The 27,196-nt window shown below is 43.1% G+C and overlaps 1 protein-coding gene across 3 annotated transcripts in view; it reads right to left on the reverse strand.

Annotated features, from left to right (window-relative positions):
* The window catches only part of znf827 (zinc finger protein 827), a 73,099-nt gene that overhangs the window by 20,551 nt on the left and 25,352 nt on the right, over positions 1-27,196 (reverse strand). For all 3 annotated transcript variants that reach the window (XM_028597400.1, XM_028597391.1, XM_028597408.1), the window contains exons 3-8: positions 24,763-24,935; positions 23,965-24,460; positions 15,014-15,292; positions 5,034-5,282; positions 2,180-2,234; positions 1,949-2,049 (exon numbers count right to left, since the gene is read on the reverse strand). In XM_028597400.1, the coding sequence (XP_028453201.1) occupies positions 1,949-2,049; positions 2,180-2,234; positions 5,034-5,282; positions 15,014-15,292; positions 23,965-24,460; positions 24,763-24,935 (1,353 nt within the window). The remainder of the gene's footprint in view (positions 1-1,948; positions 2,050-2,179; positions 2,235-5,033; positions 5,283-15,013; positions 15,293-23,964; positions 24,461-24,762; positions 24,936-27,196) is intronic.

Below are 27,196 nucleotides of genomic sequence, written 5' to 3' on the forward strand. Positions count from 1 at the left end.
TTTCTTGCTTAAAGGGACAGGCTCACCATGTTTTATCTCTACATAGATAGCCATTAAAATGAGCAGTTTTCTTTGCCCCAAAGATACTGTTGAAGATGATCACCAGTTATATCGCTCTCAGAGAAATAGTTGTGGACAGAACGTCAATGTCCATGACTATAATAATAAAATACAAATATGTAGATTTTTCCTTTTTTTACATTGTCAAATACATTATTAAAATATCTGCAGTAATGGTGTCAGCTTTTCCTTTTAAATGCACAGCAAGTGACAAGACAATCTTGACGCAGCAGCCAATTGTCACTCAAATCATTTTACAACCAGTACATTTTAATAATGCTACAATAAACTTAGCTAAACCAAAAGGTGTGATGGCTTTTTTGGGAAATGTGGTATGAACTAACATTTAAGGACACTAAAGTTCTCCAACCACTGAACAGAAAATCTGTTTGATTAAAGGTCTGCTTTACAGCGGCAACTTACCAATATTTGGAGCAGGGGTAAAAAAAAAAAAAGAAAAAAACAGAGAGAAAAAGGAAATGAAGACACTCAAAAGAAAAAGAACAGGCATACAGTAGAGACACGCATGGAGGAGAGAAAAAGAGTACAACAGTAAAAGAGCGAGCTAAACACACAAGGGAAAGGGGAGTTGGACTGGGCGAATTAACTTTCAGGACACTCTTGACACCCAGAAGCCAATCAGATTTTCATTAACTGGCAGAGGGACAGGCAAAGCTGGCACAAGCTAATTAACCTCTGGATCTCTCACTGCCAAAGGAAATGGAGGGAAGTTCTGGGATGCCAGGGAAGAGGGGAGGAGAAGGAGATGGGGGATGCCCTCGGCAGAGGCCTTCAGGTTGGGGAAATGCGTGAGAGTGCAGACAGGCCGGACAGAGCTCTAAATATGAAACGGGGAGAGGGGGTTTTACCAGAGAAAAGGGTGAGATCATGTAACGTTTCAGGTGGTTAATTGAGATGTGTATGTGGCAGTATAATGAGATTTAAAAGGTGTCTTCATGTGTAGTTGGAGGTTACGTAACTCGCCAGGCTACAAAGCTTCTGTGTGAGTGTCTGTGTTGTGTGTGTGCACGAAGGGTCCGTAAATGCATGCGCATGTACGTATGTGTGTAATGAGCATCTCTGCGTAATCAATTATTTCTCCAAGCTACAGTGAGATTAACTTGAGGACTTGGGACACGTCTTTGAAGATACTGTACTATGAATGATGCAGTGGTACGGACTGTTGACAGTTAATTACTTCCTTGTTTTGGCCAGCTGCAGATAATTTTTCTGTCTATTATTGCTTTGGAAACAATCTTTGTGTAAAACAACAAATATAAAGACACTGTGGCTGCAATTAATGATGTTCAGTATTGATTAATCTGCCGATTATTTTCTTCATTAATCGCTAACCGAGTCTATGAAATGTTAAAAAGAAAATGGCATTCAAAACTTCTTGGAGACGAGGACGATGTCTTCAATTTGCTTGTTTTGTCTGACCAACAGTCCAGAACCTACATACTAAATATACAGTCACATATTAGGGCTGGTCGATTGGACGCTATATCAGCTATTGGTTGAGTACATCGCTGGTTGTTGTTGTTGTTGTTGTTAGGCTGACGTTGGCCAGGAGGGAAATTTTAACATCTCGGCCAACCCTGTCATATATGACAACCAAAAACAGCAAATATTTAAATCTGAGAAGCTGGAACCAGAAAATGTTCTACAGGTTTACCAGAATGCGTAATTGATTATCACAAATGTGGCCGACTAATTGGTTAATCGATTTATTGTTGCAGCTCTAAAAGACACAGAATGAGCAAAGTTAATGTTCATCCATCTACTGCTTGCAATAAACTGATAGTGATATGTCTGTTCTTCTACAACTATTCTAGTCGTGTGTGTGTGTGTGTGTGTATGTGTGTGGTTTTTTTTACACGTGTCTTACCGTGGAATAGTGCCCTGGTAGAGGAGCTGGCTTCTGCGGGGGAAGAGCTCTTGGAACGCGAGTTAAAGGGTGATTGTCTGAAGCACTCGTCCAGGAACGGACTGAAACAGGATACATAATAATAATACTAACTGTTACATGGCTACTAAATTAAATAAATATTTAAACTATATTGCAAAATACAGGTTATTACCCATCATAAAGCAAATACACAGTGTATGATTGACTCACCTGTTTATTCCCACCATGTTACTGTCTTTGTGGTTGTTGGCTTTGCTGACTTTTTCTGAAAAAAACCCAGAAACAAAACATATCAAACGCAGTCAATACCATACCATTAACATATTTATATTTTACCATTCATATTTATTCATTACACAATTTAAATCCGACCTCATGGCATTCCAGAAAAAGACAGTAAACGGACCTTGAGTTAAGAAACTAGTGTTTTAGGTTTTCATTTTAAGTCCTGAGTCAATTGTATAGAACAGAGATTTAGACGTAGATCTATTAAGATGCCTCCATAAATCCCGTCTGTTAATAAATGGTTACCAAAATGCCCTAAAGTTTCCCTGCACATTGGCCATCATAGAAAAGAAACAAACACTATATTATCCTGAATCCTTGATGTTTAACTCGGCTGGTAAAGCACAGGTTGGTCATGCCAGCATGGGGTGTACTGGCCATCTGGAGTAGTGGGAGTCTCTCTGGTGGGCCTGCCGACCTGTGAGCCGAAACGTTAGCCCATTTTTTTAAATGGGTGGTCACATCAGACAACCCAGATGGCACGTGTGTGTTTGTGTACGGTTGCACTCTTGTATTTAAATGGAGAGACAAAACATTACAAACACCTCTCAATATTATCGAGTCCATTACCACCGACTGTGGCATCAAAAAGTGCCAAGAGTTGAATCAACACAGCTAACGTCACGTCAAGAAAGAAAAAATTGGATTAATTTCAAGGCTTTTTTTTTTATTTGATTGCATTAGATTGTACAGATCTACCTAAAAGACCAGTACTCTGTGTACAACAATATTAAAAAGGACATTTCTTCTATTCTTTGGACACACTAGAAAAGCAAAACTATTCAAATATTTCATAGTACTACTTTATGAAGAATAAATGCAAAAGGTTTGTCCAACTGGTGATAACCTGTGTCTGAACTGCAATGCAAAGTTTTTTCCCACTCGCACATCAACACCTGATTGTAACTAGCTGCGCTGTTCGTCTCTACTATTCCTAACTTCAGAAGGTTTTTCTTTTTCCAACACGGCAACGTGCTGCTCAGAATAATTATAGTGAAGCGACCGAACGATGTGATTGATCAATCACCTGCTGAATTAGACGTCTCCTGGCGCTTAATAAGCCAGTATTATATTTCACAAAAAAATGAATATTTTCTCTTAACATTAGTGGAGGCGGTCCTTATTTCAGGCGAGGCAGGGTGCCTCCACTATAAAAAGGCAGCAGGAAATCCTGCAAATAGACATTGATATAGAAACATTAATAGAATGAGTCAAAAGTGTCAACAACTGCTTGTGTTTTGAAAAAAGCACCTGCAGGGACACATATGCAAGTGGAAAACAGAGTGCATCCAAGTCCACCTCTGTATACCAGAGATCCCGAGTGCTGATGTATGAATGAGTCTTTTTAGGTCAAACATGGTTGAAGCTTATGAACTGAATACTTGTTACACAGTAGTACATTTCTAGTTGCTCACAGAGTGATTGAGTCTTAAATACAAATAGTTTTAAGAGGTTTCTAAGTGGTAAGTAATGTGGAAATTGTAAAATTAACTAACACCACGACATGGCCAGCTGATGTGAGCACGGACTATGGGTTTCAGTATTCATCCGTAAAGAGCACTATTCAAAATGCCTGAGAACGGAGCCATACTGTATGTGTGAGTTTCAAGGCGATGTACTGAAGTGAATTTCAAAGCTACAACCATCTCAGTGTTCAGAGCGACCTTGCTGCTGATGTGTCTCTGAGGTCCTACTGCTCTGGGTAATTCATATTGATTGCTCATTGTGTGACGGCAGCCCACTCTGTTCCAGTCCCCCTCGCATTCAGACCCATTTCTAAGGGGGCGGTTGTCGCTGTTGCAAGGCTAGCGATGCCCTGGCCTCCCTGGGTGGGCACAGTGTGTACCCCTGCTGCCCTCTCTACCCTCCTTATCCTCTGCCCCCCCCGTGCTACAACCCCCCCTAAACACTCCACTCCGTCACACTGCTCGCCAAGGACAGAGGTCTCTTTCCACGTTGCCATGGAGATGCCGCACGGGAGAAATGTAAAGGGAAGGAGGGGAAGTGCAGGGGGAGAGCGTGTGCAGCCAAGTGTGCTTGAGCTGGCATGTCTGAAAACGAGTCGAGAGAGAGAGAGAGAGAGAGAGAGAGAGAGAGAGAGAGAGAGAGAGAGAGAGAGAGAGAGAAAGAAAGAGAAAAGAGAGAGAGAGAGAGAGAGAGAGAGAGAGAGAGAGAGAGGGGGGCATTTGTGCAGACACCACTCCCCATGGGGCCTGTGTGAGTGTGTAAAGGTGTGCATGCAATACTGTGTGGGAAAGAAAGACTGTCAATGTGTGAATTTGTGAATATGTGTGAGAGCAAGAAGAGGGAAAAAGATTTTTTGTTTCTCTATTTGGCATTTAAGCGAAGCAATCCGAGGCTGGATAGAGCTAGGGTCACAGCCCAGGACTACAAGCCTGACCCTCCCCACACACACATACTCACACAGCACCGTTCCCCTGAGGGGGCGATGGTTCCACCTCAAAGCTCCGTCTTAATCTAGCAATACAAACAGCTGTCTGCTGCTTCAATGTCACTTTCATGGCCGTACAGGTAAAAAGCAGGATGTCATTACATGTCGTATATATCCTCGACTTTACAACAGAGCCACCAGAGGACAGAAATGGAAACATGTAGGTTTTATGGTTGAGTATCAAAAACTGTCCAAGGTTTACACCGGTGCTGCAGGGGAAAAAACGACATGTTGCTGTGTGTGTGTGTGTGTGTGTGTGTGTGTGTTATAGATCTACTGTTGCTCAGAGTGTGTGTCTGACAGCATACATGTCTGGAGGGAACATACCTGACAGTTTGAACAGCAGTTCCGAGGCCATTTTGACCGATATGTCCTGGGAGAAGAGGTCTTTCTGGGGGCGGGCCAACGTCTCGGGGAGGTTACTCACTGGCTCGGTCTTCTCACTAGCCCCTAAAGTGCTGAAGGCCAGCAGGTGAGAGGCCGGTGGGGTGAGTTCTGCAGGGGGCGGGTCCACCTCCATGGGCTCCACCTTTACTTTCACCTTGTACTGATCCTGGTACTGGTCTTTGTTGTTCTCTGCAGCAGATGATTGAACAAGAGGACAAACACTGGTTAGACCCTGAAGAGATTTAACCGTTATACATTATCTGAGGGTAAAGATTCTTGTTTTATTCACAGAATGGAGGTTACAGTGACCATTTTAAGGACTATACACTAACCAGAAAAATAGAAACCTGTGCAACGTGATGCAATGCAATAGCCTTTGCTTTTCTGTCTTTGTGCTGATGATACTACTTATTAGTACTTTTACTTAAGTAAAGGGCTCAAAAGGCTAAACACTAAGTATGACATATGAGACCCTCCCGATACCCATCTTTATAGCCAATCCACAAAAAAAATATGTAAATCCAAGCAAAAAAATAAAATAAAAAACAACAACACTTTTTGACTTTCACACGGCTGTGTAGTAAATAATGCATCCAGCATACACGTTTAAAGATGTTGTATAGACTGAAATAGGGAAATCCAAATAATAGTCAAAACATTGCAGCTAAAGCCGAGCAGCTTACTATCTAGCTGTGTAATTATTAGAGCAAGAGGGCATCCGCAGGTCAGGTCGCGTGGGGGGGGAGGGGCACGCGCTCCAGCAGCTCATGTACGTTCACTGGAGGAAACAGGAAAGACGCCAAAACACTTGGTGAAAATGATAAGTAAAACAAATGGTAAGTAAAAAGCAAGTAGGATAGAAGAGTCTCAGATTGAAAGTGGTTTTCGTTCAGCACATGAACAATGGACTGAAAGGGTGCAAACAGCTGTTGACTCACTTCTCATACAAGTTCAAGAGGTGAGGCGAAGTGAGCAGGCTAAAAATAGTCGAGATGGCATCTGCTAGGAATGTCCCGAGCCAATCTGCAGAATCAAACACTGACTCTCCTCTCTCTATGGATATTAAAGAAAAGGCTAAAGGCAGCCAAAAAAAAAAAAATTTGGAGAGTATTAAAAGGAAACTGTGATGCAGGCTTTATTTTCTTAATGCAGAACTATTCCGTTGTTCTCTAATGGCAGCTGTGGCTAAATTTACTTGATTAAATGTAGGTCTACTTTAGGCTACAGTAAGTATGCACTGTAGCTGTAGTACACACAGTAAATACATGAATAAATCATGAATTGGTACACCCGTTAGCATCTGTATATCCAAGGTATCTGATTTTTGACGGCAGGGATGGCAGGAGGCAGTGTCTCAGTGTGGTGACAAGCAGGAGCAAGACAAAGCAGTGGGGTTGATACAGTGCTGCTGACATGGCGACTCAGCACGATTATGGGATACATGAATTTGGCAGGGCATCGGGAGCAGTGGGAGGGGCAGGGGGGGAGGTTAGAAGAGCTGGACAAAGAGTAGGGAGGGAGGGAGATACAAGACAGTAACCCTGCGCTAACCCTGCCACCCCTCCCCTTCACATTCTCCACTCCTCTGCTGAACGAGGCCAGTGTAAGAGACCAAGACTGGACCTGCAGTACATTGTGTGCACGTGTGAACACGCAGGAGTAATGAATCAGTATGTGTGTATGCTACTGTGTTTATGTGGGTGAATTAAAGTGTAAACTCCCCCTTGCCACCTCCCTAAGGTCCAGGTGTAGCCAGCATGTGGGGGGACACTGACAAGCATCAGCCGCGCTAATCCCTTAATCAGGTGGCCAGAGTTGGCCAAGAGTAACCTAGGAGAGGCGGATGGAGGGGCAGAGCAGAGGAGGAGAGAGGCGGGAGGGATGGGAGGGGGCACAGCTCTGTAAGGGTCAACAAAGGGACACACGAGCTTCCATCATTGGATCACCACCCTAACGACAGAGGCTGAGTGGATGGCTGCGCTGTAAAAACACACACAGTTGCACACAAAAACGCATCCATGTACTAACATATACTATATGCACTTGAGCTCCCAGCGCAGGGACAAACATGCTTACGACTCAAAGAGCCATTACAGAGAGGTCACGTGACACGGAGAGAAAATATTTGGCCGTAAACACACTGACACCACGTTGAAAGCATCGCATCACAGTAGGCCAGATCACAAGTCTACCTGTCGCACAATGAAAACGTGGCCTTACTCCCACACTGATAATAGCTATGGCCTTTTGGTCAGGGTCATGACCTAATGTTCTGAAGCCATAAAAAGCAGCGCTCTGTCTGCCTGAATCCAGCTTGTGTGTGTCTGTAAGTGAGAGAGTGAGAGTGTGTGCGCATGTGTGTGTTTGCGCCCTGTGTGTCTATGGGTGCATGTGGCGTCCCCTCTGGTGCAGAAGCCTCTTCGGTGATACACCAGCTGCCATTAGGCCACAGATCAGGTCTGGAAGAATGTGTTTGTACATAAGTGCCTGTGCCCTTTATCAGAAAATATCACAGCTTCTCCCTAGTGTCACTAGTTGCTCCAATTCCTCTGAATATTACTTTTTATTTAAACTACAGGCTATTAAGTAATATGTGTTTTTATACATTTGTATGATAGTTGTACCACCACCGAAAATGAAAACTGCTATATGGTGGTTTATATTGTGATATTTCAAAAACACGCCAATAGATGGGAGCCATTTTGTGGTAATATTTGTGAGATATTAAAAACAAGGGAAACTGATTTCTTTAGTATAATTTAATTTATTACGTTGCAATGTTCACAATTTGGCCTAGATGTTGAAGAATATTAATCTTGCAACAAAATGCACAATGTCCTGTTCAGAGTTTGGCTGGCTGTCCTTGTGCCTGAACATTACATTGGGACAATATGGTCCAATTTTACCGTACTGTAACTGTACTATTATTTAATTTACCAACATCCTATTGTTTATATAAATACAATTTTAAAAACCTTTAGTGCAAAAATTCTATTCCCTTTTCTCACCCAAAGGTATCAAAAGTGAACGTTTTGCTAATTTAGGAGCAATATTAATATAACAATTAAATACACATGTACACATCTTTGTTATCCTGACTATTTGTGTGGTAAATAAGCAGTGAACTTTTAGTTTTAGTTGGGTTTTTACCTTCAGTCCTTAAGATTCATGTCTCTGCTTAAACAAATGCACATAGATCCTATTCATGAAGCTCTGCATGTGCTTTAGAAACTAATGACAAACAGGTTTTTATTGCAATTCTGTCTGGATTAGTTGGGTTAAAGGTTGTCCAAATGTGGCTGCAAAGCTGCAAACGAGAGCTTTTTTGAGCTCCATTTGTTTGTTTTTTTAAATGGCAAACATATTGCACGGTTTTACAATGTGTGTCAATGTGATCTGTATGCCAACCAAGGTACATACTGTTATATACTGTACATACCTTGTTCCCTCCTCTGATGCAGCACTACTCAAGTTTTGAGTCAGAATGAAAGTGACTGGGGTTTGTGCGATGTTCTGTTTTTAGTGATCAACTTTGACCTCAGGTGTCTACTTGAATCTGCGTGGACGTGACAGCCTTTTTTGCTGAGAATACACAGTAGGAAGGCACAGACCCAGGCCAGATTCGTAACTACACTTAGAAAAAAAAAAAGGTCACACACCATTAGTGACTTAATGCATGCAAAGTCAATTTATTGCACCACAAAAACTTGAGCAGACAGGCAGTGAGGGAGATAGTCAGAAGAAGATGAAAAGAGGAAGGTTAAAGTGATGGTTCGGAGTAATTTCACCCTAGGGTCCTTTGCACCATGACCTCGAGCCAAACACCCCCCCAGAAGCTTTTTTCAGCTGGGTCTAGCATTGGGAGAGTTAGCGTAGCAGCGTTATCAGCTGAATAGCTTAGCGCAGGGGCTAATGGACCCACGTTTGTATCTGGTAAATGACCAATAATGCCCGAAATGATACCAAACGTCTACAGTAGTACATATAGGTTATGTACTCATAAAACAATGGATTGGAAAGTTTGTAAATACACCAGAAGTTTATGAACACTTGCCTGCTGGCTTCTGCTCTCTGTTGTTGTTGCTGCTGCCGGCAGTAAGACGAGTGCTTAGGGCCGTCTACAAATTACAACACCGAAAAGAGATGCAACAAAAATATTTTTTAATTTAACTTTTTTTTTTTAACTACGTGCTGTAGTATAACTAGCAGGGGACAAGTAATAACTGAGGTAAGTTTGGAGACATTACCTTATTTAATCATTAAATTAATAAATATTTTTGTTGTATCTCTTTTCGGTGTAGTAATTTGTACGACGGCCCTAAGCACTCGTCTAACAGCAGGTAGCAGCAGCAGCAGCAGCAACAGAGAGCAGAAAAGAGCAGGCAAGTGTTCATAAACTTCTGGTGTACTTACAAACTTTCCAATCCATCGTTTTATGAGTACATAACCTATTTGTACTAGTGTAGAAGTTTGGTATCATTTCGGGCATTATTAGTGGGGTCATTTACGAGATACAAACGTGGGTCCATTAGCCCCTGCGCTAAGCTATTCAGCTGATAACGCTGCTACGCTAACTCTCCCAATGCTAGACCCAGCTGAAAAAAGCTTCTGGGGGAGGGGTGTTTGGCTCGAGGTCATGGTGCAAAGGACTCTAGGGTGAAATTACTCCGAACCATCACTTTAAAAAAAGGGAAATAAATTGTCAAACCGTGCCAGAAACGAACACCCGAGGGTAAGAGAGGAAACAAGAAAGTGGGATGAGAGAGAAGAGCTGGGGGAGGACAGAAGGATGAGGAATGGCTCGAGCCTAAATGACAACCTCTCCACCTCCCGTTATCCTAGTCTAGCCTTCTCCCTGCTCTGTTATTCTACATCTCTCCATCCCTGCCCCCAACTCTCTCTCTCTCGTTCTCTCTCTCTCTCTCCCTCCCTCTCTCCGACCTGCTCAGACAGGGGTGAAGAGTTCATGCGCTTCAAAGGCTGCAGTGTGGAGACTGCATGTCATGTGGGAGCCACAGCAGCCTTGCCTGCAGACTTCACAGACAAGCTGCTGCTACAATTGATCCTCAACCAGCTAGCTCTCAGTAGTTCAGCCTTCCAACAGTTGCAAACTGCAGCTACATCGGACTCTAGAGCAGCGCGCTTGATAAACAGCCCATAAGGAGCCAGATAATGGCCTTTATAAAAGTGGTCCTAAACAAAAAACATTTGGTACAACCCGGAGCTGATCCAAGACTACAAACGTTTCATCATATAAGGTCAAGGCAAAAGACGACACACAATTTGCCTCTGTAATTCTGTTAATCACGTCCGCATATACAACTGCATTTTTGTAAATGGAACCATAGGCAGTGATAAGAAGCCAGTGAGACAGAAAGAAGTGGAGGTGGGAAGGGTGGGAATAAAGAGAGGTCAGCGAGCGGCCACACTGAGGGGTGATGGTGAGGACACTGTCAGAGCAGTGTAGGGCTTAACATAAAGTAATACTGTACAGTAATGCTAGTGTCGTGGATTCAAATGGTGAACTGCTTACGCAGTCCGCTGTGATAAGCCATATTGAGTAAATAGTGAATCCTTTTATGAAAGTGTATAGATAAATAATGAGCATTACATTCCATTTTCAACTATAAAAAGGGAAGGCCTATATATATTTGTAATATAAAACAAATTAGTATACTTAGTATTTGGTTCACTCCTAAAGTTGCTTGGTGGCGTTTTCTCCTGGAAGCCAAATATTCCCATATTATTTCAACTATTTATGTTGTTTTAATTTGATTTAAGAAAGAATTTTCTCTGTCACTTAACAGATGCTGACCAGTGCTTTGATACGTTTTCCTAACCTTCAATTGTGCTTTACTGTCATGGTGCACAGTCGCTAGGAGTAGTGCTATGACATGTACGCTCCATACAAACAAGGTAGTGTAAAGCAAGGTGTTGGTGAATTGTAAATCAAGTAAATAAACTAATTCCACAACCGGTAGACACATGTAGAAAAAAAAACAACCAACAATGTCAATAATTCTGTCTGCATCCGTCATCCTAACCTGCTTTTAGATTTTAGGAAAGCCTGCCACTTTGGTTGACTAAATCCCTACAGCTACCTGAAGGCAGCAGGATATGTACAATGTGCGTTTTATCTGTAACAAGTGCCGCATCAAAGAGCAGAGACATTACACACATGATCCACTGAGTTTAACTCAAGGAAATCATGCACAACCAACCGAGGTGGTGCAAAAAAAATCTGTACACATCCGACTGGTGTGTTACAATGTAGATGGTATTCTGCTAATCTATCTGTTGCATTCTGATAGGAAAATGAAGCGTTACAGCAAATGAAGTGTTACATTTAAAAATAATTTAAATGTAACAGCAGCAAGTCAAGAGTTGACTTTTAGGCAGAACAAAACCCCCACAAAACTCTTAATGGATAGCCGTGTAACTGTCAGATGATACGGTTGACAGTGACGATGTCCACACTGTAGGCTGACAGCATGTGGTATGTCAGTCAGATGTGGCTCCTACAGTAGAGGCAATCATGTGAAATCTTTTGAGGGAAGGCCAGGTGGAGCTGGCATCCTTTGATTACAAACAACATTAATTATCACTCAATCAATCAGCTTTGGCCACTGCTGTAAGAACTGCCAATGCTTTGGGAAATCAACACCCACTTTCCAGCATCTTGCTGCATGCAGCTAATTGCTCTGACGCACAGACAAAATCAAAACAATACAGTTTTCTTAAACCATGGGCATTAACCATCACTAGAGCTGGTGGACCAAACCAGGGATTAACACCAGTTAATATTAAACCTACATTTAAATGGTAAACCAGAAAAGACAGAAAGATGGAAGGTCCATGTTGCTTTGCTCCTGCTGGGTGCGTAAGTCGGTTGTTGTTTTCTAGAATAAATTAACAAAAAGAACCTCACGAGCCAAAAGATGTGTTGCTGTCAGTTTAGTTCAAAGTCGTTCTGCTCCTTAGTGGTCAATATTGCTTAATGCAACTTTTATTATGAAGTTAATGAGCACTGTAGAGAAGAGAGGTCCTGTAAAATAACTTCAGAGATGGAAGGCCTGTTCCTAAGGAATGAGGAATGAGTTAAGGGAGTACAGTGTGATTTCACACCTATAGTGAGGTTGGCTGGATGGTGAGTGGGAGGCACGGCTGTTACCCACACGATGCCAGTCTGCCAGGGCACCACCTAGGGCCCTGTACCCCTCCTTCTCCCTCCCTTCCTGTGACGCCATGTTCCCCTTGCCCTGCAACACCAGTGCCCATCTGCTAGGACACGTTAGCCTCTGGCGCCAGGGACTATTTAGCCTGGCGTAATTAGCCCCTAGACACCAGCAGCCTGGTTTTAAACAGATGTGGGGGAGGTAGCGCTTGCAAGGCGACTCAACACGACCAACCAACGTTTGAAGAGAGGGGGGAGGGGGGGAGGAGGGGGGAGGGGAGAAAGAGAAGAGAAGAAGAAGTGACCTAGTTAAAAGGAATGATGCAAGTAATGTTACAGCACAATGGGCAGTAATGATGACAACCCCACTTGCTCGGACTATCCAATGCCGTGGTCGAAGAAGGATGAGCAGCGGAAATCTAATTAGCCTGTGTCCATTTGCTGTACGACAAGCAAAGATGAGGAAATGAGACATTTGACAGACAAAAAGTGTTGTTTAGAACCAAGACAATGCGTCATCTGAAACTTCCCAATGTGATTTCTCTATTTAAGTATCCTCACTGGGTTATTGTGGTCTGGGGCTGACCTTTAACTGGGGACAGAGAGAGGTTACTGTGTCAATGGCCTTGAACCTCATGACCGTAATCACACGTGACTGTAACGACATTGACCTTTCCCTGGCTCTCTCCTTTCCTCCTCGCCATCTTTTTTTCTCCTTCCCTTCCCCCCCAGGGTCATTTCAGGGTCCAGACTCTTGTCAAGGCTGTCACTCTAGACAGCCCTCTTCATCTACCGCCCCCGCTGTTGCCATGGCAATGGACGGCACTGCGCTCCGAGGACTGTGTGAGGGGGCAGAGGGAGCCAGTGGATGGATGAAGGCTGCAGCATCTTTCCCTAACCTAGGTCAACCTTGCAGAGCTAGTGTAAGTGATGGGTGGGGATAAACACCGGCGATGCTGCTTGAGAACCACATAAACTGGCAGGATAACATCAGTGCAAGGAATTGGAAATGCCAGAATTGATGGGAGAGAAAGAGGGATAACAGTGATGAAACAAAGAACACAGGTGAAGGCAGTACAGTGGAGGAATTACATACTGCCCACATCATTCTCTCAGAGGCCCTTAATTTGATTTTCTGATTTAAGGCCAGTATCTTAAATGTGTTTTCTTGGTAGTAATCATGTGATCTTTGTCTTCCTCAAAAGCACACACAAAAGCACACGCACAGGGAAACGTGACCCGGGGGCAGGCAGTGGAGCAGCACACGTGTAGTACCACAGAGCTCCAAGCCAGCATGAGTCACTTCGAACACCAATCAACCCAGAGAGAACAATGGCAACCGGTGTGTGAGGTGTCTGTCAAGCATACACACACTGGCACAGGATGAAGAGCTGCGGATGTAGTAACGCCCCACTGCGCCACCATCAGACTGCCATTTGCTTTGTAACACTGTAGATGCATATTTGCACGAGTGTGTAACACTGTAAATTTTATGACCGCATAACTCCAGCGTGGTTATCATTCCAATGCTGAAACCAGTCCGTTTTTTTCTAAAGGCAAGGTAGTGCATAAGGCCTGCTTGGTATTATATTCAGTCAAATTTAAAAATAGTTTTTTATGTTTATCAAGAAAAACGCATACAGTGTTGCAATTATATTATAATAAATCGGGGGGGGAAAAAACAAAAACTTTTAATATAGCTAGGGAAGCCATCCATGTTTGTACATACTGATACACACTTCAGCAAATTTCATTCTTGCCTGAGAGATACACTCCAGCAGCCCACAGCGGACAAACACCTGTCCATATACACTTGAACTGGACCTGGCATTCAGTAGTGATTTTGGATGTAGGCTAAAATACGCAGCAGCTTTCAACTTTATTTAGCAGTGACACAAAGTGTACAGTAATTGAAACAACTGTTAAAACAACACAGGTGCAGCAGCACACGCAGAGTGCTACAAAATAAAGAGTCCATGTCTGAGGACTTGTTACCAACATTCTTGCGCTCAAACCAGAAGCTGTAAAAGCTAAATCATGATTTATTGGATGAGGTCAGTGTTCCACACAGGTCGAGAGATGCTGCCTGTCAAATATCTTACTGTCTAACTATCTGTCATTTGAAAGCTTTGTTTTGAAGAACAATCCTAAACGCACTGCTTCTTGTTCACAAATTCGGAGTAAACCATAGGGGGGTTACTGTAGAAAGAAAATGAAGGGTCAAGACAAGTTACCTAAATATAATCACAGAGGATACAAAGGCTACGCAGCCACCATCTAGAGCAGAGGCCTCAGAGAAACAAAGACTATTTCACAACATATGCCTTTTACCCACAGGTACGCTTTGCTCACCTTTGAGAAGCCCCCAATTTCAGCTTGGTTAGGTGTGCCATGGTAGAAAACAACAGGACCCTTTTATGGCAGTCAGTGTCATACCTTTGGCCTACAGCTAACCCTGAGCTGCTATTGGCTGGTCTGAAACTCCAACAGCTGACCAGCACAATAAATATTGATAACACAGTGCATGGCCTGTTCTTTCCTAGAAATACTTCTGTATAGAAGTTAACAGTTTATGCAAATATACTTGAATACGTTAAAAAACAGTGTTACACAATGTTGTGCTTAGATTTAGAATAATTAAATACTTGTGTGGCCTGTTGCATAGGTCCGTTTGAGAACTATAAAGATCATTTGCATTTCCCTCTTATCGCAAACATGCACAGATCCATACATGCACACACCCTACCTGAAAGCTTAATCAGCAGCTCAGAGGCCACCTTAACGTTGATATCCTGGCTCAGCAAGCTGTTCTTAGCCATTGGGCTTCCATCCCTTGGTTTCAGCGACCCTGGACGCTCTGTAGACGCTACAGCCCCAACTGGCCCGTCCTGGCACAAAGCCGCAGGGAAGCTTGGCTGTACCTGGCTTTGGGACTGGGAGGATGGTCTAGGGCTCAACGCATCCTCCACTTTGGGCTCTTCCTTCAGGTGGAATGGAGACTTAAGCGTCTCCCTCTGGTTGGCCGCTGCAGCCAGAAAGAAATGAAATCGAAGGAATAAGAAGAAATTAAGAAAGAGCATTTCAAAAGAAATGGGGAAAGAAAAAAAAAACACTGGCGTTGAGGCTTGTTGGGTATTTTGGAAGGTGTATGTAAAGTTATACAAAAATAATAAGAGGCCATACGTAGGCTCTGCATTCTTTCTATTATTGGATCTGCCTTACATTTCTTACTGAGTGTAGGGCGGCAATTAACAATTTATTCATTGTTGATTATTCTCTTGATTAAATGATTAAAATGACAAATAATGGTGAAACATGTATATCAGTGTTCTCCAAAGCCCAAGATGACGTCCTCAAACGTCTTGTTGTCCACAACTCAAACATATTCGGTTTACTGTCATAGATGAGTTAAAAGAGGAGGACAAACGGCAACATATTCACATTTAGTAAGCTGGAATCAGAGTATTTACTTTTTTTTCTTTTTTTAAAATGATTCAAACTGATCGATTATCAAAATAGTTGGCGATTAATTTCATAGCGGACAACTAATCGGTTCATATTTGCAGCTCTAACTGAGTGTATGGCAAAAGGTCTTTAAAACTTGTATGTACCCAAGGGTCACATTATATATATATATATACATACACACATATATATATATACACACATATATATATATATACATATATATATACATACACACACACACATACACACAACATAAAGTATAATACATGAAAATGTCGATGAAATGAAACGCAGTGGATTTTCACAGTCCTGTCGCTGCAAGAGACACATCAGTTGGCGTGCTGTGGGCCAACACAGACGGTACAACCTCATGACTGTCCTCCTCTCTCAGTCTTTAGGCCCTCCACAACAAATTCCCAATTTATTTCCCTCCTCTTTTCTCCTTCACGCTGCCCCCTCCCCATCCCATTAATTTCTTAACATTTTATTCTCAGCTCTATTCTACTTCAAGTCTGGTTTCCTTATCCTTTCTCGCCCCGGACGTCGTCTGAATCCTCTTCAGACGCAAGGACATGAAATAACTCCTGTACTTCTGTAGAGCGCGATAGCAATCAGCTGAAGTCTTATCTGCCATCTCTGCAGTGTGTAGCCTAGGTTAGGGAGTGAACTGTCACATGGATCCCTCTGCTCTAAAGCCATCTTCAAGAGAAACTGGGCCACATCTAATCCGCCTTAGATGAATAATTAATAATTAGACATGGAGCAACTTCCGATAGCCGCCAAGAAAAGAACAGCGGGGCAAGTGCCTCTTTGTGTCTCTCAGCACGTACCACTACACTCCGCAATAAAATATAGGTTTAAATAGGCTATGGCTTACAACATTGTGGACATTTAAAATGGCTATACAACAGTGAGAGAAGCTGCAGATACATGTTTAAAATATATATATTCTGTTTGCCTGTGCAAAGCTACTTGATATCTTCACTTCATTCAGTGCAACTATGGAAACCGTGGGGAAGGTTAAAGGATACTATTGTCCACTATTGTAACCTGAACGGGTGCACCAACCCATTTTTCAGTAACAATTACAGCACTAAGTACTTCATTTAGTACATGAATACATGAAACTTGAAACACTTACAGTATATGAATGTATGTGAAAGTTATGCGGTTGCAAAATATTACAATGTCATATTATTGATGAATGTAAAATAGTCTTTTTTTCTTTCTGGCTTTATGAGTTATTAATGATTTTCTTTTTTCTGTAATTCATTTTTTACTTGTTATGGTTAACTAGATAATAAAGACCTGCCGTAGAAGGGAGTCGGGAAAGAGATTTGATGAGCTTTGAGCAACCATGAAGCTTGTAGGAAGAGTGTGTAGAACATTATCATCTCGGCAATGTTAGCATGTTGTTGTTTGCCAAAAGTAAAACCAAATAAGCCACTATGGATGAAACAGTATCTGCAGCGGTGGTGTTGTGATTTAGACAGTTTCACACGAGTCACGAAGCAGAGCCTGGTTGCTATGGTGAAGTTTAAAAGGCAGGCCATCACATATGCTAATGATAACCAAATGTGGCAAAGGTTGCTTTCTATATTTGTCTTTGTTAATTGTAAAAAAATATATGCACCTCAAGAGTTACTTTTCCTTACAGCAGAATATGTTTGTAATATGATGTAATTGTAAGGGTCATGCATTCTGTTCTGAAATAAGCAGATTCATTTGCTGATGCTCCAGCAGACACCCCAGCTGGGGAGCTGTGAAGGAGCTACATGTATTAGTACAGGTTCACCTCTGTTATTACCTTTATTTATTCCAAATAAAAATTATTAAAATGTATAGAATATATCATTTAAATTTCCATTTTTTAAATTTCTAATCTAATAGAATTTAATTGTGGCCAAGTAGGATACCAACAAACAAATCTATATATCCTATGAGCACTCTCCCCGACCCTTGACACATCATCAGTTTTCAAACTGCACACTACTACTACTACTATCACACACACACACACACACACACACACACACACACACACACACACACACACACACACACACACACACACACACACACACACACACACACACACACACACACACACACACACACACACACACACACACACACACACACACACACACACACACACACACACACACACACACACACACACACCATGATATAAGAGAGGCTATCACTCTTGGGCAGACTGCTGTCCAGTCTCCTCTGGCCCAAGCAGAGATCTGCTCCGCTCCTCACCCTACCGTCTCACCTAACATCTCTAACCGCTACAGGGCTCCCGCCCCCTGCCCGCATCATCAATCTGGGCCGGCTCCAGACCCTTTGATTAATGATGATCTATGCCGGAGGGATAGAGGGCTCAGGGTCGGGGGATATGGGGCAGGGAAAGGGGACAGGTGCTAGTGTTTTGACCACCCATGTGGTGCCACGATGCCACAGTGCCACACTATGGCGGGCCGGGGCTGCAGTTCAAGAGCGGGAGAAGGAAGAGGTTGAGCGGTGGTGGTGGTGGTGGTGGGGGGGGGGGGGGGCTGTGACCTTCAAGTTCAGGGGCAGTGGTGCAGGGTCGCACACGGCACCAGCTGGAAATGTCACACCGTCAGATGTCAGCGGGCAGGCTAAGTATAACCTGGTCAGCACCTGGAAGGACGTCCTCTAATTAGAAGCGTGTTGGGCCATGTCGGATCAGACAGGGACAGCACACTTGGTCACCGCGTTACAAACACACATAAAAATACACTATCCCATACATCCACGCAGACACACACTTTACACTCCATATCTTAGGTGAAATCCCTACTTTATGTTGTCACATACAGCAGTACGCGTGCTGTGTAATGCTGCCGTCAAACCTTATACAAATGCTGGGCTGCACAAAAGCCACTGACAAATACAAACTCAACACAAACTTAAGATTCCCAAATTATTCTCTTCTGTGGCTTTACGAGAACAAAAACAACCCCAGGACGTGCACTCACACACAAAGTCACACCACTCCAGTGACCTTTTGGATTGTTGCTATAAATAGAGTGTATTTCCACTCAGAATCTCTGTTACAGAGCCCAATGAATTATTAAGTAGCCTAATCCAATGGGCAAGTTTTTTTTTTTTTTTATTCCTCTAAGCTGATGGCTCAATAACAAAAAGCCAGAGCACACTACCAACAGGAACAATTCAGCCTGCAACGCCAAGCTTACACTTTGGCCTTTTGTCGGTCAGAATTTCACAGTCACAATAGCATCATGCGCATCCAGTCTCTGGCAGATCATCTTGTGAAGTGAACACCGATCTGAGGAGAACATGGGCATCTCTGGGTGACTGGGCAATGGCATCTATTCTGTGAGCCTCCTGCCTGTGTGAGTACATACCCAGACCAATGTCAGCTCTCGGCACATGATACTGGTTCTAGCTCAGGGTTGACGATGCTATCAGTTTTTCTCCATGTTATCACACCCTTCTGACACCTGCCACCAATGCTACTTTCATCGCTGTTCTCTTCCCCGTTTCTCTCCCCTTCACCATGCTTCTCTCTCGTGCCTCATCCGTCTCGCTGCCAGGCGCTTGTCCACTCCACCTCACCTCTCGCTCCGTGGCCAGGGCTGCCGTCAAATAACTTCATTAGCTTTCCACCTCTGTCACGCCGGCCCGCTCCCCTCTGACAATTGGCTGCTGTTTTCTCCCGGAGAAAAAAAAAAAAAAAAAAAAAAAAAAAAGCACAGGGCTACGTGGGGCAGGTTGAGAACCCAACAATAGCTGACAGTGTGCTAGACACCGGACAGTGATACTGATGGCTGCAGTGGGGATGTATGGACCAGAGGTCACACACAAAAGGCCTGCCTGTGTCTGCTCATGCAGAGCTGGAAGGCAAGGGACATGCAGATGAAATCTAGATGCTCACAAAAGTGACAAAACTAAAGACAGGACATTTCAAAATTCTGTGTCAACTAAGCAATGGTATTTCTGTAATACATGTATACACTGCTACATTCAATAGATGCCCCTTTGGGGTTTTCAAATAAAATTACACAAAAATAGTGTCTATAACTTGGATAATGACATGATAATGCAGGGGGTGGGGGATAAACAATGTTCTCTAATAATCCTTAAAAAATACTCTCAATTTTTCATGTGCATTGATAATATTCTGCCAAGAATTATTTCACTGTAGAAAAGCATTGCATGCAATATACTCTCCCAGGAAAAAGATAAATAAGACAACTGCAGAAGCATCATGACAGATGCAACACCTCCCACAACCCCCTGCATGCCAATTATTCACACCCAGCCAGGGTCAAGCTCGTTGTGCCTGTGTCACTGCAGCGGGGGTGCCCACTGTCATTATTAACTCAGGGTCCACTGGGCACAGGGTAGGGGCTGTGCATTTCAAAGTGCCTCTGTGGCTTTCATCTCTGAATCAAAATGTGGATCACACTAGATAGCTAACGGTTGTGTCAGCGTGCAAGGATAAAAATCAAAGGGTATCACTGTAACACTCAATGGAAAGCAGGGCAGCCCAAAAAATGATATGCTTATTATGTCAGAGGTCAGGAAGAGTTCACTGGCTTTTTATGCCTGGGGAACTCGATGCAACTCCCTCTTTGCCTCTTTCTCCCTCTCCCTTACTTGTTGTCACTTTATGTCTCTTTTTTTATCTTTCCCTGTCCAGCTTTTTAGACCCCGCCCCCCCCTCCACCTCCCGCTCTTCCACCCTCCCTCTCCCTCTCCCAGGCCTTGTGGGATTGAGGCTCTGAGACAGCAGTGTAAAAGCAGGAGGGATGAGCTGCCCGTGTACACATTCAATCTGGGTTGGCAGGGAGGTCAAAAGAAATAGAGTCTAGAAGTCCCAGGAGGAACTTCCTCACCTCTCCCCTCCCTGGCTGCTCTGTGGCATGGGTAAGTCTCACAAAGATCTGAGCCCAGCTCTCATTTTCAGTTTCATAAACCTCTCTCTTTCATTTCGCCCCCCAACAAAGGGAGAACGTTGTGATCAAAGAAGCAGTATTCATTTAAACTCATCATCACGCGTTCAAGTTCAACATCCTCTCGTCCTGTCTTTTTATATCCTTCCTCATTCTCCTTGAATGATGCCCTGACTAAGATGTCCGCCACTTGACACTGGACTGACATTGCGAGGAGCCATCTTGGCTCCTCTGGGAGTTGCCTGGGCTTGATTGTGCAGTCTGGGAGTGAAGTGCAACTGGCACCCAGGGGGCATCCATGTGGAGCCCGGGCGTGCGAGATCGAGGGGGAGTTAACTAAGCTGGCCCAGTCCCTGCGCATCCTGGCGGGGTCACAGGATGGCGCTGAGGGCGCTAATCATTTCAAATTATGAATTCCTTTTTAATTATGAATTATGCATACATTTTTAATTAATCTAATGTTCCCAGGGTTTTTTTCCTCCCATCCTCGCTCAAGATCTCAATCTAATTACACAGCATTAAGTGGAAGAGTGGCAGCCGTAGCCCCGACCCCGACGTTGAACCTCGGTCAACCTTTTTCCATCAATCTTGCCATCCTCCCTGAGCTCATCCTTTCATATTTTGCAACATGGTGAAATGCATCTAAACACGGTCCGGTCCTAGTATACCTTAGAGCAGCAGGTTTGTCAAGGTTGTTAAAATAATGCTGTATCAGAAAGCTTCCATGTCACATCGCAACTTTAACAATACCTAGAAGTTGTGAATTTTGAGGTGCACACAACCAGGTACTCATTAACTGCAAGAAAGGGAAAAAACTTTTTAAATGAGGCTTAAATAGGTACAGTTACTCTATGTAAACAATCCTTAATGCAACACTCCCAACTGACTTCTTCTACTTGTCATTTTCAGCTGATCTCCATCAGGACCTTTAGAATAAAATGTGTCACCATTTTGTCAGTTATAATAACACAGACACACCAGCAAAAAGAATTGTTAACGGGAGAAAGATGCCTAGAGGTTACAGATCTTCAACTCCCCTGACAACTGATAAAATGTGGGATTAATCCCTCAGCAACTTTTATCGAGGTGCCCTTGAGCGAATCATTTAGTCCCCGACTGCTTCAGTGGAGCTAATCAGTGGCCAACAGCAGAGGACTGGGGATGTACTACTGGGTAGCCATCAAGTGTCATTTTAACTGTGTGCAAAAGAATAATAAGTACAAAAATAAATAAATAGTATTCAACCTTGGATGGATAAATAATCTCAAAAATGGTCGAAGAATGTAATATTATTTTGGCATTGTAATGATATTTTAAGCAGATAATACCTAGTTCAAAAACAGACCGTTAATCTACAAAATGAGATGTGAACATTCTGTACTTGCTCTGATTTAGGTCATGACTTTAGTGATGCTCAGTGGTACTTAAATTGATTTCTTTGTGCACATTCTACTCTGTTGCTACCAATCATGAATATACACACAATGATACACTGTTTCTGCATGAGGTGCACTTGAACTGATGAATACCAAAAAGAAAGATCCTTGTTAGCCATTTAGCAAAGCATTGTTTAGAGTCATAAAGCCTCTGAAGCCTTACTTTTGAAAAGTAAGAAAAAAGCTCATTATCAGAACATTCTCAGTCTATTTTACTCCTTTGTGGTATGCTAGGAATACTTTAACTATGCTAAGAATGTCTCCTCTCTTTTGCTTATTCCAACACACTTTCAACACATACGCGTAAGTGGCATGACACAAAGAGTGTGCCAACAAATCAGTCAGATGTGTTGGGCTTAGCAGTATCCACCATTTGTACATGGATTGAGCTTTTATCATTGTCATCTTTTGAATATCAATTTACAAATTCAGATGTCATAAGTGACATCCTTCCTGTGTTTATCCCAGTGTTGCATCAGCTGGGCATGTTGTTATTGTTATAGTACTGGAATATTTCAAGCCTTTGTATCCGTGTCTACTATGGTTTTCAATAGCAATATAACAGTCTATATAGAGTATGCGTACTGGCAAGACAATGTTGTGCTAAAACTCGGATCAGAAACACATTTTGTTACGTAGGTGCCACTAGTTATACAATGGGCAATCAGAGAGCACATGATCAAACTTTTACACATGAAAAGCCAACACAGATATCTCTTTAAAGTTTCAATGCTTTTTAAACGGCTTCTTTTTTTAATAAACTCTATTTATATAAAAATTGTGTTAACTACTAGTAGGCACAATGAAAATAAACCAAAATCTATTTAGTTAAATATAAAGTATTTTGTCTTCCTCAACATCAGTGTCCTAAGGGCAAGTTTTGAATTCCTTGGGTGTTGCCCTAACCAGTTTAAAATGTGGTACTTGTGAGAAGGCTAAAAGTCCATGGCCTACTTTTCTACCATGATCATGGGAGAGAAACAGAAACCAAGGTTGTACATAACCCTGTGTACAAGTGAAGGCATCCCTGATATCCTAAATATGCACAATGGTAGTTAGAAAAGGAAAGAATGTTATTTCTGGTGACAGTGAAGAATAAAATAAAACTTAAGGCAAAGGAGAGACAACATCTAGCTGGAGATCAGAAGGGATGTCTTCATGTTCAAATATAAAGTGAAATACTTTTTTTTTTTTTTTTTTAAAACAGGCAACTGCAATGACTGGAGTTACAAAGTCAAGTTGAGAAAGCGGTACAATAAACAAAATAATTATGGCTAACAGGAGTCAAGCTAGTAGTGGGTCATGTATTTCTCAAAAGTCTTCCATTTGGACAGTAGTAACTTTTAAGTGCAGTACAGTATGTCCTGTACATTGGTGGGTTTTTCCTTTTTTATATGATGGCAACAAAAGAAAACTAACGCCTGCCTACCTTCTCAGATCTGTGTTCACTTCACAAGATGATCTGCCAAAGACTGGTGTTAACGCTTTTAATTTCCATAGGCTCTTACCTGCTACCGTGATTATACATAGGCTCCCAAGTCCGCAAAAATATACATTTTGTCTGAATTAGAGCAGAAACTATTAGTTGATTAATCGACCAGTTGATAACCAGAAAATAAATCAGCAACTGTTAAGTATTTCTTAAGCAGAAATGGCAAAAATAAACTGGCTCCAGCTTTCCAAAAGTAAATATATTCTGGTTTTCGTGGGGTTTTTCTATGATGCCACCAGGGGCTCTCTAAACAGGCACCTCTTTGCTATTTGCCGACATTCTAGTAGATATCTACTGAATTGCATTTTTCATTTTATATATATATAAAAAAACAAAAAACATTTATGCCAACCTGAAAGCTTCATAAGCAGGTCAGTGGCTGTCTTGGTAGTGATGTCAGGGCTGAAGAGGGAGGCTGTGGTTGGACCACTGGGACTGGATCTGAGCCCGACTCCTACTCCAACTCCAGGTAGGTCCAGGGAGTTGGCACTGCTGTTGGGACGGTCCCTGCACATGCTAAAGGGGGAGAGCACAGACAGATCTCTCTCCTGTTGCTCCTCCTTGATGTGGACGTGATTGGAGGGTGCTTCGACCGAGGGAGAGGTCTGCTGCTGGGTGTCTGAGTGCAGCGGGGACACCTCCGTTCCTCTCAGGTCTGCGGAGCTGCTGTCACCCATCAGGGAGCCCTCGCCCTCAGTGTCGGTGGTGAGCTCCTCTTTCACCTTGACGTCTGTGCGGGGGAAGTGCTGGTGGCAGCGCATGTGAAGCTTTAGGCTGAAGTGACGGGAGGAGGTGAAGGGGCAAAGTTCGCACTGAAATGTCTCACCCCGGTCCTGGTGCTGATGTACCTGGAAAAGAAGGACAGGTTTGTGTCAAATAACCTTTTTCTCTCTGGCACTACAGGACACAAAGAGGAAAGACAGGAGTCTTTGCTTCATTTCAGTTAAATACATCTGCAAACATGCAGCAGGGTTTAATTAGATTAAATTGCCATGTAGAGGATTTATTACACGTTTAACTAAAGCATGCATATCCTTTAATGTTAACAATTATATTTCAAGAGCCATAATAGCCACTAATTAAAGATGATGTGGGTGGGGGTGACAAGGGGTGCAGGGTCACAAAATGAAGAAAATCCATATCATCTCACCTTCATGTGGGACTTAAGATTGTCTTTGCGAGCACAGCGGAAGGGACACAACGGACACTGGTGGCTTTTCAAGCCTGTGTGGATGACCATGTGTCTCTTCCAGTAGCTCTTGCGTTTGATGACCAGTCCACACACAGGACACTGGAATGGTTTGCCACCGTCCTCAGGAGAGCCTTGAGGGCACCAAAGAACAAACAAAGAAGAGTCATTAGTGTATGGAAATATGTACTTTGTTACTGTTAAGAAATAAAAACCATGCCTTTTCAATTACAGACCACAGTATTCACAGATCTAGAAGGCGGCAACTACTCCACACCTAATGATGAAAACTATCAAGGGAAATGCCAGCTGGAAGCAATGGAACAATGGAAGTAAAAACTCAAGCATGTTTTAGTATCTCGATTATTGTTGTTGGCTTCATATCCGGCATCCATTACTGTTTAATTGGTCTTATTAGAAAGAGGCATGATTGCATTACAAATTCTACAAGGGCCTGTCAGGATGGCTTCATAAGTATTCCAGTGCCGTTCCTTGAAAAACATCTGGTAATCAGTGTTTGGTGAAATTACTGTGCTCAGCAATTCATTGACCTGAGGTGTAAAACCTCGAGACTGCCTATTTGCAACAATAAACCGCCATCTGCGGCCCAACCTCTCCAAGCGCAGCAGAGATCATAATGCAAAAATGACTTGTGCTTATTCCGACTTGAGCCGAGTGAAGCGGAAATAAAACATGGCAGAGGAAATGCGCGTGAGTTTAGTATCTTCATCTTAGTATTTAACACACCGGTTTCTATGCTTTAGAAAAAGGGAAAAAGCTTTCCGTACATATTCAAAGTGCAGAACATGCCTGTGCAGTAGAGTTTTTTTCATAGTGGGACTGGCAAGGGACGACAATAAAACTAGACATGACAGTCAATAATCAAGGTCACATTTTTCAGTCTGGCGACCAAACAACTACCTGCATTTTTACAGCGCTGCTCGACCTTGACGGCTCGCGGGTTAGAGCAGACCCCCTTTTTAGCATGCAGATCACAGAATATTACATCGACTGCCTCATCTGTCTGAAGTCAATTTGATCCAGCCATTTTAGATTTGGCGGGGTTACGACACAATCCTTCAAAAGTGCCCATCCATCTCCCTGAAAACATTCTGTTCTCCCTAAAGGCTACTTAGCAAGAGCCTGCACTTTGAAGCTTTCTCAGTCCCTGTGCAAGAGTGAGATCTTTGTGTGCACCCTTGTTTGGTTATATGTCTACATCTGAGTACACTTACAGAATATACTGCATGGCCATTTGTGAGTAACATAAGAGGGAGAGAGAGGGTGGGGGTGTGTGTGTGTGTGTGTGTGTGTGTGTGTGTGTGTGTGTGTGTGTGTGTGTGTGTGTGTGTGTGTGTGTGTGTGTGTGTGTGTGTGTGTGTGTGTGTGTGTGTGTGTGTCGGTGTGTGTGCGCGCACGCATCTGTATCCAGTCAGTGGAAAGTATGATGTGTTTGGCCTTAAGTCTGCTGTGCTGATCAGTGCAGAGGGTTCTGGCTAGTGGGGTTTGAAGCCAGGAGGAGGCTGCCGAGATGGATATGGACTCCAGGGCTCCCCACTGTGCCGAGCACACACTGACGGCCCCCTTTTGGCAGCACGCACATCCGAGCACAAACGAGCTGGTCTGGGAAGGCAGTGAGGTCTCAGTCTGAACCCCCCGTTGCGCCCACAGACCATTTCCCAGACTAGAAGGCCAGCCAGGGCTGTTTTCTCTCGGCTATGCTCTCCGCTCGGCTGACAGTTAAGCTGAGGCTACACTACTTGCTACTTTAGCGCCAGTGAGGTGAGAACAAAACCATTACAAGACCAGAGAAAACATGTCATCGAAGATCAGAATGATGCCCTTTTTTTGGTGACAAGTAAACCTGCTAATCTCCCACACAATGACAGCAAAGACATTTCATGACTAGGGCTGGGCAATAAAACGATAAGTCTCGCGATAGACACGTAATCAATATTAATAGAAAATGCGGTCGATAAAACGTTCGATAACTTGTTTTTCTTCATCAGAAGAAACCAGAGGTTGTGAAGCAAGTTTGGTTGCATGAACGGCACTCACTCTCTGGTAACCTAGCAACGTAGGGAGTGACACTCTAGCAGCCAATCATGTAACAGTATCAAGTTTGGTTGCGCCACATTGCTGTCTCATGTTCTTCAATAACAGAACCGGCGTGGAGTGATAAGTGGAAAGTGAGTGCCGCAGCGAGGAAATCGTTGATAAAACAGGAAAAGTCAGTATGGCAGTTTTTGGGGATTTTATAAGTCTGACAGTAGTCAGACCAATGTCGTCAGACCGTTGCCCCCACCAACACTGGTAATACCACAAACTTTTTTTACCAGTTTAGCCGCGCTCACACTTTGGAGCACAGCCGTATTCGCCATCAACGTCCAACAAC

Source organism: Perca flavescens, chromosome 2 (genome assembly GCF_004354835.1).
Source record: "Perca flavescens isolate YP-PL-M2 chromosome 2, PFLA_1.0, whole genome shotgun sequence".
Taxonomy (NCBI): domain Eukaryota; kingdom Metazoa; phylum Chordata; class Actinopteri; order Perciformes; family Percidae; genus Perca; species Perca flavescens.